Raw genomic sequence first — 11522 nt, 5'->3', positions numbered from 1 at the left:
GCCTGCCTAGCTATATAGCTATTTATAGCGGGTAATAGTGTGCCCATTCGGCCTAAAAAATACTTGTGCGCATCTCTGGCAGCAGTATTCTCGGTATTCTTCCGTATTTAGTTGCAGTTCACACAGCATTGTTTTTCCGATTTTTTTCGCATCACAAATACCAGAATAATTACTAGATCGAAAAGCTGTTAAAACTAGTCTCTTTGGCGCTCACATTTCAAAGGATCTTCATTCGCCAATAGGACGAACCGCTCCACGTAACCACTATACTATGCCCAAGGACGATTCAGACTCCGGCGATAAGAAGGTGAAGCGACTGTACCACCAACGGTACCGGTCCGAGTGGGAGAAATTTCCCGCGTTCGCCAACTGGCTGAGTTCCAGCAACGATGGTTACTCGGCGCACTGCCGGATCTGCGATGTGACTGTCCTGGCCCGACTGGCGTCTATCAAGCAGCATCTTATCACACGAAAGCACCAGGACGGCGCTCGGTGCAATGATTTTCTGTCACAGGTAAGGCAAGGGAAACCGGGGGAAAAGATTGCATTTTCATATATTTTCTCTTTCGCAGAACATGGTCAAAGGCGACTCAAATGCAGTGAAGCAAATGTGCAGACCAAATGCGGCCAAGAGCAAGGGGGACACGGATATGGGTAGATCCACAGCCAGTAGTAAGCCGAAGGCAAAGCCGAAACCCAAGCCAACTGCTAAGGTGAAGCGCGAACCCAGAGAGATTAAGCGCGAGCCCAAGATCGAACGCGTTGAGGTGGTAGAGCATGATATCGCCTCCAACGACTCCATCCTGGACGATCTACTCGGCAACGAGCACATGGTGAATGTGGCGGAGGAGGAGTATGTGGTCGAAGGCGAGGCCGAGATGATGGACGAAAGTGTTTTGGAAGAAGAAACCGTCGAAGATGCGTACGAAGAGTTGATGCCGGAGCTAAACGACGATAACATGTCCGAGGATGTTATCATCAGCGAATTTGATCTGTTTGGCAAGAGCCTGGCTCTCCAGCTTAACAATATGGACCTTGAGGATGCGCTGCTCTGCCAGGAGCGCTTGCAGGTGGTGCTAACTGAGTTCCGCCTGAAGATTCTAAAGCGCAAGCGGGAGACCACGCGAAGTTCTTAGACATTTACATTATTATATATATAACGTTTAATTCCCTTATGTACATAAAATAAGTTTATATGACTAAATAAACATCTATTTCGCATCAATTTCGTTAATAAACGCGCGACACTTCTTCTTTAGCACCTTGACGGCCTCCAGGAAGATAACCTCGGGTTTCAGCGCACCCACGGACTCCACCGTAAAGATGTAGTGGTCGCGCACTCTCGCCAAGGTTACGGCATCATTCAGCTGCGGATAACGATACACATTCCGGCTGCAGGTGTCGTAGCGCGCATCCTTCACGTAGGCGCACTCGTTCTCGTTGATCCCAATCACGCCGGGCGAGAAACAGCTCTGTAGCAGATATGCATCCTTGCCGGAGACCTCGCGATTGAGCTTGATCTGCGGCAGCAATCGGTACGTGGCCGTGGCCACCGGCGAGAACTTGGCATGATCTCGGCCCAGCCCCTTGACAGCCACCAAACGCAGATCCAGCTCGTGACCCGGTCGCAATTGGGCAATCAGAATGTCTTCATGGATGCAGCCCACGGTGCTTTCGCTGTAGATCTGCGCCTGCTTGCCCTTGGGCAGCCACTTCAAGTGGCCCGAGTAGACCTTGTGGTTTTTGTAGATATCATCAAAGTTCGACTGATCCTTTCCGGCGTCCCGACGGCGGCTGCACTTGACCTTTAGCTCGAATTCCAGCGTGTCCTGTTCGGTGCCAGCCTCGGGGCTCTCCTCCGTGCGATAAGCGAACAGACGGGGATCAGCTCGCAGCGGCAGCAGGCCCATCCGATGGGCCAAGACCTCATCCTGGATGATCGAGGTGTTGTTGTAGATGTACACCTTCTCGATGGCCATGCTGGGCACTTCGCTCAGCATCAGACGGCGGAAGGCGTTGGCTATGGCGGGGTACACTCCAATCAGGTCAAACTCCAGGCCATCTTCGTCGTTCCTAAAAGGTGAAGGTTGTTAATCTCCTCCAGAATTTGTTGTTTTCAAATATAATAAACGTACTTTACAATGGAGATTTGCATTTTCTTTTTGAACACCTCCATGGTAAACACCTCATCCGCCAGGCCGTAGTCCTGCGGATCCTGTTTGACACGGTACTCCTCCATGTACAGCAGCGGCTCATCACGCTTCGGTTTCGGCATGTTTCTCGCTTTTTAAATAAATAATTTACCAGAAATCAACAACCGCCCGCACGTGTTGGAACCGAATAACTCCTGACCTGCTTTTGTTGCTCGAGTTGGCAGGGCGTTCCAAGACTTCCCTGTGACTGGCAGTCGAACACAAAAAAGAAGAAGCACGGCACCGGCGAGTTTTTTTTTATTCTCCAGAAGATTTACGTAAAGCCCCAAAATTCCGGGAACACGGCCGTAAAATGTCCCGCACCCTGCAACGCTTACTGGGCAGCTGTCGTCGCTGGGCAACACAGCCGGCCGTCCGTCACTTTGCCGCACCGGCAGATCCCACAAAAGGCAAGGGCCCGATATCATGGCGAAGTCTGGCCGTGATTGGAGCTATGGGAGCTGGAGGTCTTGGCTTTATGCTCTACGTGAAGAGCGAGAAGGACGAGGCACGCATGAAGGAGCGCAAGCGGCAACTGGGCAAAGCGGCCATCGGCGGCCGGTGGGAACTGGTGGACTCGGAGGGTGCTGTGCGCAAATCGGAGGATTTCCTCGGCAAGTGGCTGCTCATCTACTTTGGCTTCACCCACTGCCCGGATATTTGTCCAGATGAGTTGGAGAAGATGGCCGCCGTGGTGGACGAAATCGGTTTGTATTGACATTGAGTCGAATTGGAGTTACCGGAACAACGCTTCTTAATCCTAATCTTGCACAGAAAAATCCCCTCAAACGCCGGCGGTGCAACCCATTTTCATCACCGTGGACCCAGAACGTGACTCCAAGGAGATCGTGGGCAAGTACGTGAAGGAGTTCTCCCCCAAGCTCCTGGGGCTCACGGGCACTGTAGATCAGATCCGCAACGTCTGCAAGGCGTTCCGGGTTTACTTCAGCGCCGGACCGCGGGACAATGACAATGACTATATCGTGGACCACACCATCATCATGTACCTGGTCAACCCGGACGGAGAGTTTGTGGATTATTATGGCCAGAATCGGGACAAGGATCAGTGTGTGGCCTCGATTATGGTGAACATTGCCAAGTGGAATTCGTTGAACAAAAAGGGCTGGTTTGGCTAAGGTGCTGCTGCTTAGCTTCGCAAATGTTGATTCGTTGTATTTTACTTTTACGTATAACGTTTAGCTGTAGAAATATAGCAGAAAAAGAAATAAATTTAAACATTTTCAAATTTGGTTAATATTTACCAACGGGTTGGCAGCGCCGCTCCGAAATTCGGGATTATTGCATTGGCCAGGGTTGGCAGCTCTTTTTCGGCGTGTAGTGCTGCGTGGAGAATTTTTGTTGCAAAAAGAATTGTTTTCTCGCAACAAATAGCAATCTAATACAAAATGGTGCGTGTAAAGCTGAGGAATGCAGACCCCTCTGTGCTCCCAAGGGATTTGCCAAGTGTTTGGGTGAAATTACGTGGATTTGTGCTGTGCTCAAGTCTTGTGGGAGTTCCAGGCCAAACATAACCTAAAAGGCGGTTTCTATTTGTGCTAATATTTCGCATTGTTGCCTTTTTCCCGCAGCGTCCGTTGATGCTACAGGGCCACGAGCGTTCCATAACGCAAATCAAATACAACCGGGAGGGTGACCTACTGTTCTCCTGCTCCAAGGATCAGAAGCCCAATGTGTGGTACTCGCTGAACGGCGAGCGCTTGGGCACGTACGATGGTCACCAGGGTGCCGTTTGGTGCCTGGACGTGGACTGGGAGAGCCGAAAGCTGATCACTGGCGCCGGCGACATGACCACCAAGATCTGGGACGTCGAATATGGCACAATCATCGCCTCCATCCCCACCAAGTCTTCGGTGCGTACCAGCAACTTCAGCTTCTCGGGCAACCAGGCTGCCTACTCCACGGACAAGGCTATGGGACAGAGCTGCGAGCTTTTCATCATCGATGTGCGCAACGCTGACTCCACGTTGGCCGACCAGACGCCAACGCTGCGCATCCCAATGACTGATTCCAAGATCACCTCGATGCTGTGGGGTCCCCTCGATGAGACGATCATCACAGGCAAGCATCCATAACACAGATTTTGCAAAGCAACTACAATAACTGCGTCTAATTTCAGGCCACGACAACGGAAACATTACTATCTGGGATATTCGCAAGGGCCAGAAGGTTGTCGACTCGGGCAGCGATCACACCGCCGGCATCAACGACATGCAGTTGAGCAAGGACGGCACCATGTTTGTGACCGCCTCCAAGGACACCACCGCCAAGCTGTTCGATTCCGAGTCCCTGATGTGCCTGAAGGCCTACAAAACGGAGCGCCCTGTAAACTCGGCCGCGATTAGTCCCATCCTTGATCATGTGGTGCTGGGCGGAGGTCAGGATGCCATGGAGGTGACCACCACGTCCACGAAGGCCGGCAAGTTCGACTCGCGCTTCTTCCACCTGATCTACGAGGAGGAGTTCGCCCGCCTTAAGGGCCATTTCGGACCCATCAACAGTTTGGCCTTCCATCCGGACGGCAAGAGTTACGCCTCGGGCGGAGAAGACGGTTTCGTGCGTGTCCAGACCTTTGATAGTACATACTTCGAGAACATATTCGAGTAGTCCAAGACGTCCGGTAGTCTGTTGTAGGGTGATCAGAGCCGGTGGACTGGACAGCAACCGATCCATTGCACTGGCGCCATGTACGTTTGCTTAGGGAACTTTCAAATATACGCGAGAACGAAACGAAGCTGCTTGCATCGTTTATTTTTATAACATTTAGAGAGTAACAGGAATATATATTCGAATGAACGGGTATGGTTTGCAGTAATCTTAGAAGAAGGAGCGCTTCTTCTGCTTTAGGACCACAGGCTGACCCTGCATGGCCGCCCACTGAGCCGGGGTCGGCAGACAGCCAGGCGGCGGTGGCGGAATAACAACTGATCCCGCGGCATTTGTCCTCACCTCGGCCCGCGAGTCCAAGTGTAGAACCTGCGAGGCAGCTGCTCCTGCTGAAGTACTGAGTCCTGCCAAACCGTAACCAGTTCCATGATGCATTCCATACTGTGGCTGCCCGTTAAATGGCATCTGCTGTTGATGGTGGCTTATCATCCCATAGTACTGGTTCTGGCTTAGAGGAACAGCGCCAGGCTGTGGGTATCCAACGGCACCGCCACTCCGCTGGCTCTCCTCGTACGATGGCGGAGGAGCTCGCTAAAAAATATACATTGTTATGTGTCACCATTTCTTTTTGGCTGCTTGTGGGGGCTCACCATGGCCATGGACTGCGCGGAATTGCCATAGTTGTACGCGGGGGCACTTCCCTCAGCTGGAGGACCCGATTTTGATGGTTTTGACATTATATTTTGATTTTCCTTTAATTTCTTTCTTTGTTTACTTGTAAATCCTCTGAATCACATTTCAGGGTTGCCTACTGGCTTGTTGATGGACAGTGCTGATCGATAACTTAAAATACAAGAACACATTGGAATTGGAAAAATATTCAAAATTTTAGTAGTATAATTATTTGTTACTTTCTATAAATTCTTAAAAATAAACGGAAAAACAAATAAATTCGACGTTTTAGCTATATTCAATTTTTTCCTCTTTTAGAAGGGCGACAACTCTACTCGTTAGCCATTCACACAGCGATCAGCTGTTTCTTCCAAACGGGAAGAGGAAGAACGGAACACCAAGTTGTTGGCCTGGCCAAAATCAGGGAAAATATAGTTAAATTGCCTAATCTAGACTGCCAACCGTAGTATTTAGTAATTATAAACAATATACAAATAGTTGGTACCTCACAACATGGCGCACGCCACACCTCAGGTGAGTAGAAGCTCAATGTACAAGGGCACCACGGAGCGCGCCGCGTTTCTGTGACGCAATAGCTACGTTAATTTTCGTAAACGAATTAATAACAAACTCTTCTCTAATCCTCTGACAGGGCGTTAAGCTGTTGAACGGATGGAAGCGTCCGGGCCGCTTTGACAAGGGCTTGGGAGCCCAGCTGCCCGAGGCCTACAAGAAGTTCTGGCGCGAGTGGAAGTTGACAACCCCGGCCGCCGTCCACTACATCCCCAAGGAGCATCAGTGGGAGCGCGATCCGGTGACGCATGCCATCAAGCCGGTGCAAAACATCCCGCTGCCCCTGATCGACACGCCGGAATCCCACAAGGGCATCTGGGGTGGCGAGGCTGTGATCAAGGGCTTCCAGAAGCGAGAGCAAACGAAGCGTCGTGTTCCGCACTTCTGGGTGCCCAATCTACGACGTTCGGTGGTGCACAGCCATGTGCTGGACTCCTACATGTCCGTGGTGGTGACGGAGCGCACGCTGGAACAGATCCACGAGTGCCATGGCTTTGATCACTATCTCCTTAAGAACAGGGCCTGCGATCTGCGGTCCGCCCTGGCCTTAAAACTTAAGCGGGAAGTGCTCACAGCTTTGCTAAATGGTGTTCCAGCTCTGGACGCTGAGCCCGATCGCCAGCAGGAGGTACTCAAGGAGTACTCGCGCTATCTGGCGACGTACACGCCGGAGGAAATCGATTGGTACGGACACACCTACGTAGAGGCCATTCGAAAGCTGCAGAAGCAGCTGCGCGATGCCGAAAAGGTGAAGCCCCACAAGGTTGAGTTCCGCAGCAAGCTGATCGAGCAGCTGCGCCAGGCGGGTATCAGTGAGGCGGGAAAGCTGGAGAAACCTGGAGATAAGCTGGCGGAGTCATCGACGGAGCATAAGGATTCGGACATCGAGGCGTTGACTAAGCTGTGAGTAAAATCGTCTTAAGTTTCCATATTTCCATTCTTGCTTAGATTATTTCCTCATAGTTAAGGCGCTTTTCCTAATGAATTTATATAATTTTACAGGGAATCTTCACCCTCCTCCAACTGGCTCTCCAAAATCAATCCTTTCGGCAAGAAGGAGACCTAAGCCAGCCAGTTGTCCTTGTTTGTTTTTGATTTATGTGTTTAGCCTCGAGAGAATAAACATAATTTCGGAAACATCACTCGTTCTCATTTTGTTGGATAAAAAGATAAAACATATTTATTGCAAATATTCGTTAGATTGATAAAATGTATAAAAAACAAGTAGAATCACACACAAACAAAACGTACGCGACAAAAAGTAGATAAAGGAATGGTTGTAATTCCCCCAAGAGAATATAAAAATACATATACGGATGTGGACAAATCGAAGAATACAGTGATCACTATTCATGCTTACGACTAAATGGTTGGAGAGAGCTTTGTGCCATGTTCAAGTGTCATTAGATTGGACTGCCAGGCCCTATGCAATGGGGTTCTTCTTCATCAACTCAATGTCGGCCTTCATCATGTCGCTGACTAGCTCCAGAAAGCTCACCTTTGGCGCCCAGTTGAGTTCCCTCTTGGCCTTGGAGGCGTCGCCCAACAGAAGATCCACCTCTGTGGGCCGGAAATACTTTGGATTGATGCGTACACGTACCACGTCCGTGCCGCTCTCCACGCCCACCTCGTCTACACCCTTGCCTTGCCACGTTATCTCGCGACCGATGTGCTTGAATGCCGCTTCCACGAATTCACGCACACTGTGAGTCTCGCCCGTGGCAATGACGTAGTCGGAGGGCGAATCCCGCTGCAGCATCATCCACATGGCCTCCACGTAGTCGCTGGCATGCCCCCAATCGCGCTTCGAGTCCAGATTGCCCAGCTCAAAGTACTCCATCTGCTTCAACAGAATCTTGGCCACACTTCTGGTGATTTTCCGTGTAACAAAGTTCTCGCCACGTCGCGGACTCTCGTGGTTGAAGAGGATCCCGTTGCAGGCGTACATGTTGTAGGCCTCTCGGTAGTTGATGACGATCCAGAAGCCGTACATTTTGGCGCAGGCTAAAGGAAATAAGTGCTTAGAGATAGTAACACCTGTGGTCTTAAGCTGGCTCACCATATGGCGACCTTGGATAGAACGGTGTCTGCTCGTTCTGCGGCGTCTCCACCACCTTCCCGTATAGCTCCGAAGTGGAGGCTTGATAGAATCGCACACTTTTTTCTATGCCACACGTACGTATGGCGTCCAGGATGCGCAGAGTGCCCACTGCATCCACCTCGGCAGTATACTCGCTAAGGTCAAAGGAGACCTTTACGTGCGATTGCGCCGCCAGATTGTAGATCTCTGTGGGCTTCACCATGTTGATAATTTTCACCAGGCTGCTGCTGTCAGTCATGTCGCCGTAGTGGAGCTTCATCCTTCCGCCCTTGTGCGCCTTGGGATCTGCGTACAGATGCTCTATACGTGTGGTGTTGAACGTGCTGGCCCGCCGGATAATGCCATGCACTTCGTAGTCCTTCTTGAGAAGGAACTCGGCCAGGTAGGAACCATCCTGTAGAACAAAGTATAACGTATTTAATTTTTACCACGTATGCATGAAGTTGGTGGAAGTGATGTTCAATCCAGCACACCCCCAAAAACACTGTGACTAATGCCATTACACTCGTTTACACACCTGGCCCGTTATGCCGGTTATCAGCGCCACTTTATCACGGGATGTACCAGCGTCCCCGGCACCGTCTGTGGTTCCATTTTGCTCCTTGCTCCCGTTGCTGCTGCTGTCGGTGCGCGGCTTCTTGGTCTCGGTGGCCCCCTCGGAGGTGGACATGTTAATTAGACGAGTTTGGGAGCAGTACTAATCCTAAATTCGCGGTTTTTCACGGCGACGGCGGCGGAGGAGAGTAAACAATTTAGTTTTGGCCGAGAGTTGCCATACTTGCGAAGAGTGGCCACTCCGTGTGAGGAACAGTGGGGCGAGGAGAAAGAAAAAAAAAAACTTTAACTTAAATTCTAATAAAAAAAAATTCATTTTGTTAAAAAAATAAGTATTTACATATATATTAGAAAACAGTTAAGAGGCTGTAGTTTTGTTAAAAATAATATGTTTTAATTTGACGGATCGCACAAGCAACCCTTGCTTCTTCTTTCACTGTTGCACATTTATCAAATTAAAGCATTTAAGGCATAATTTAATTTATCCATAAATGGAAAATATAACCCAAAACAATAAAGAAACCAAATAATAATTTTTATTGTGTTCCGCTACGTCCCATTGTAATATTTCCTGTACCACTGTTCAACAGTGTTGTAAAGCGCACAAAACCACGTAGCGATTTTAACCTTACAGGCGAAATCGTCCGAAAGAAAGAAGATAAAACCACCTCGAGTCTTATCATCCGATTTCCACTCCCTCACCCGATTTGCTACTGGGTCGCAGCAGTATCTTCTTCAGCTTTAGCATTACGTGTGCGCGTACAGAGGCTTTCCATTTCATTATACGGTCGGCTGTCCAGCAGAAATCAACAGTGATAACACCGCCGGAGCGAAGACCGGATACTACACATTGGGAACCTGAGGGCACTCTTTAATTAAGTACAACCTCCGTGATAAATAAAAGGCAATTGTCTGCAGCACAAAATGACGGATCTTATCAGGAAGGGAGCCCTGTTCCTCATGAGCGAGAAGTGCTATGATAACTACTTCCTGGAGCACAACTTCCTAGACAGTAAGATAATCCGATAATCCAAATTGGCCATTTAACAATTAATTTGCCTTTGCAGTTCCCTGCTTCAAGGCCCTGCTGAGCAAGGGCCTGGGCCTTGCCATTATCGCCGGTTCGGTGCTGGTGAAGGTGCCCCAGGTGCTGAAGATCCTCAACAGCAAGTCCGGGGAGGGCATTAACATAGTTGGAGTGGTGCTGGACCTGCTGGCAATTTCCTTCCACCTGTCGTACAACTTTATGCATGGCTATCCGTTCAGTGCCTGGGGCGACAGCACCTTCCTGGCCGTCCAGACTGTGGCCATTGCCGTCCTCGTCCTCTACTTCAATGGTCGCAAATTGCAATCGGGCTTGTTCCTTGTGGGCTACATAATACTGATGTACGTCCTCAATTCTGGGCTGACGCCGATGTCGGCACTGTTTACCATCCAGAGCTGCAACATTCCCATCCTGCTGGTGGGCAAGCTTTCGCAGGCGTACACCAACTTCCAGGCTGGATCCACTGGTCAGTTGTCCGCCGCCACGGTGATCATGATGTTTGCTGGCTCTGTGGCCCGCATCTTCACCTCCATCCAGGAAACGGGCGACACAATGATCATTGTCACCTTCGTGGCCTCCACTTTCGCCAACGCTGTCATCCTGGCCCAACTGATCTACTACTGGGACAAGCCCCCCACTGGCGCCGTCAAGGGTGGCAAGGACGGGAAGGCAAAGAAGCCCAAGAGCAAGAAGGATGATTAGGCGGGAGACGAAGAAAGAGAGACTTGAACTCGAAACGAAACAAACTTAGGTAGCAACTATTTCTCGACATTGTAGAACAAAAATATGCAAGTTTAAATAAATAGAGTCCTAGTTTATTTGCTTGTCCTGCTTCTCGAAATGCTGCTGCAGCAGGGCCAAAGCGCGATACCGATGCGATATGGTGTTCTTTTCGGTCTTCGGGAGTTCAGCGTAGGTCTTGTCGTAGCCCTTTGGTTGGAACACGGGATCCCTGCCGTTACAGTCAAAGTGCGAATCAGTATGGGACTTTTTATCAGGTTAGTTACGCAAGTGACTCACCAGCCAAAGTCCCGGGGACCGCGCGGCTCAACGATGATGCCGTCGGTAATGCCCTTAAAGATCAAAGGCTCTGCTCCAACGCCGTCGCAATAGCCAAAGGTGCAGATAGCCTGGGCGGACTTATCTTCCCATCCATGGAGCAGGCGATGTAAGCCCTCCGGTTGCAGTTTCTCTAGGAACCACTTGATATAAGGACCCGGCAAGCCTTCTAGCGAGTTGAAACACAAGCTGGTGTCCTCCACTAGCACGGGACCGTTTACCTGTCGCGCTGCCTCCTTGCATTTTTTTATGGCAATCTCATCAATGTCACCTGGGAGAATATCATTGAACCATAAAAACTTAATTGAAGAGATTTATTAATGTATTTACCTTGCAATTCTGGCAGATCAATCTTTTGGGACACAATTGGCCGGGGAAAACTGGGCCCTAGAATGGCCAACAGCTCCTCCAGCTTCTTGGCATTGCCTGTCACAAAGGTAATTGGTTTTGACATTCTGCCACTGATTTCTCTATTTAATTTACACAATTTAAATCAAAACAATTAGCGTAAATAAAGAGAGCAGCAAATCACTCAGGTGGAGCATGCGGGTGCAATCAGCTGTTTTCTGCTTTGGCGCCAAAGCTTAGGCAGGGTTGTTAAACCCTCAAAAGTTTATTTGAATTTGTAAACAGTCGCGGCCCATATATTGACACTAGTTATTTAATTTAAAACTTCATTAAATATTACAAGCAAATAAAG

The 11522-nt window shown here is 49.6% G+C and overlaps 9 protein-coding genes across 9 annotated transcripts; 5 read left to right on the top strand and 4 right to left on the bottom strand.

The window, feature by feature from the left end:
- The first annotated feature begins 88 nt into the window (after positions 1–88).
- Positions 89–1225, top strand: l(2)05714 (lethal (2) 05714). The gene is made up of 2 exons (XM_017183101.3): positions 89–514; positions 573–1225. Exons 1-2 carry the CDS (start codon positions 272–274, stop codon positions 1134–1136), a joined length of 807 nt encoding a protein of 268 aa, XP_017038590.1. The 5' UTR covers positions 89–271; the 3' UTR covers positions 1137–1225.
- On the bottom strand, positions 1146–2283 carry Polr1C (RNA polymerase I and III subunit C). The gene is made up of 2 exons (XM_017183097.2): positions 2136–2283; positions 1146–2073 (listed from the first exon to the last, which is right to left on the bottom strand). The coding sequence occupies exons 1-2, from the start codon at positions 2273–2275 to the stop codon at positions 1212–1214; spliced, it is 1002 nt and encodes a 333-aa protein (XP_017038586.1). The 5' UTR covers positions 2276–2283; the 3' UTR covers positions 1146–1211.
- A 222-nt stretch (positions 2284–2505) lies between these two features.
- On the top strand, positions 2506–3438 carry Scox (Synthesis of cytochrome c oxidase). Its single transcript, XM_017183103.2, has 2 exons — positions 2506–2899; positions 2967–3438. The coding sequence occupies exons 1-2, from the start codon at positions 2506–2508 to the stop codon at positions 3326–3328; spliced, it is 756 nt and encodes a 251-aa protein (XP_017038592.1). The 3' UTR covers positions 3329–3438.
- Positions 3439–3455: 17 nt separating this feature from the next.
- Positions 3456–4944, top strand: eIF3i (eukaryotic translation initiation factor 3 subunit i). Its single transcript, XM_017183098.3, has 3 exons — positions 3456–3601; positions 3782–4271; positions 4330–4944. Exons 1-3 carry the CDS (start codon positions 3599–3601, stop codon positions 4815–4817), a joined length of 981 nt encoding a protein of 326 aa, XP_017038587.1. The 5' UTR covers positions 3456–3598; the 3' UTR covers positions 4818–4944.
- LOC108086236 (DAZ-associated protein 2) lies at positions 4945–5657 on the bottom strand. The gene is made up of 2 exons (XM_017183105.3): positions 5468–5657; positions 4945–5408 (listed from the first exon to the last, which is right to left on the bottom strand). Exons 1-2 carry the CDS (start codon positions 5552–5554, stop codon positions 5028–5030), a joined length of 468 nt encoding a protein of 155 aa, XP_017038594.1. The 5' UTR covers positions 5555–5657; the 3' UTR covers positions 4945–5027.
- An 82-nt stretch (positions 5658–5739) lies between these two features.
- Positions 5740–7204, top strand: mRpL28 (mitochondrial ribosomal protein L28). Its single transcript, XM_017183099.3, has 3 exons — positions 5740–6023; positions 6142–6965; positions 7065–7204. Exons 1-3 carry the CDS (start codon positions 6003–6005, stop codon positions 7126–7128), a joined length of 909 nt encoding a protein of 302 aa, XP_017038588.1. The 5' UTR covers positions 5740–6002; the 3' UTR covers positions 7129–7204.
- A 10-nt stretch (positions 7205–7214) lies between these two features.
- Positions 7215–8913, bottom strand: Gmd (GDP-mannose 4,6 dehydratase). Its single transcript, XM_017183096.3, has 3 exons — positions 8681–8913; positions 8122–8557; positions 7215–8066 (listed from the first exon to the last, which is right to left on the bottom strand). The coding sequence occupies exons 1-3, from the start codon at positions 8831–8833 to the stop codon at positions 7486–7488; spliced, it is 1170 nt and encodes a 389-aa protein (XP_017038585.1). The 5' UTR covers positions 8834–8913; the 3' UTR covers positions 7215–7485.
- A 281-nt stretch (positions 8914–9194) lies between these two features.
- On the top strand, positions 9195–10581 carry LOC108086233 (mannose-P-dolichol utilization defect 1 protein homolog). Its single transcript, XM_017183102.3, has 2 exons — positions 9195–9730; positions 9786–10581. The coding sequence occupies exons 1-2, from the start codon at positions 9643–9645 to the stop codon at positions 10463–10465; spliced, it is 768 nt and encodes a 255-aa protein (XP_017038591.1). The 5' UTR covers positions 9195–9642; the 3' UTR covers positions 10466–10581.
- On the bottom strand, positions 10552–11384 carry LOC108086235 (inosine triphosphate pyrophosphatase). The gene is made up of 3 exons (XM_017183104.3): positions 11153–11384; positions 10784–11093; positions 10552–10715 (listed from the first exon to the last, which is right to left on the bottom strand). The coding sequence occupies exons 1-3, from the start codon at positions 11274–11276 to the stop codon at positions 10574–10576; spliced, it is 576 nt and encodes a 191-aa protein (XP_017038593.1). The 5' UTR covers positions 11277–11384; the 3' UTR covers positions 10552–10573.
- Between the last annotated feature and the right edge of the window lie 138 nt (positions 11385–11522).

The sequence above is a fragment of the Drosophila kikkawai genome, chromosome 2L (assembly GCF_030179895.1).
Source record: "Drosophila kikkawai strain 14028-0561.14 chromosome 2L, DkikHiC1v2, whole genome shotgun sequence".
Classification (NCBI taxonomy): Eukaryota; Metazoa; Arthropoda; class Insecta; order Diptera; family Drosophilidae; genus Drosophila; species Drosophila kikkawai.
The sequence above is the reverse complement of the archived record's forward strand: the minus strand, read 5'-3'. Positions and strand labels throughout refer to the sequence as shown.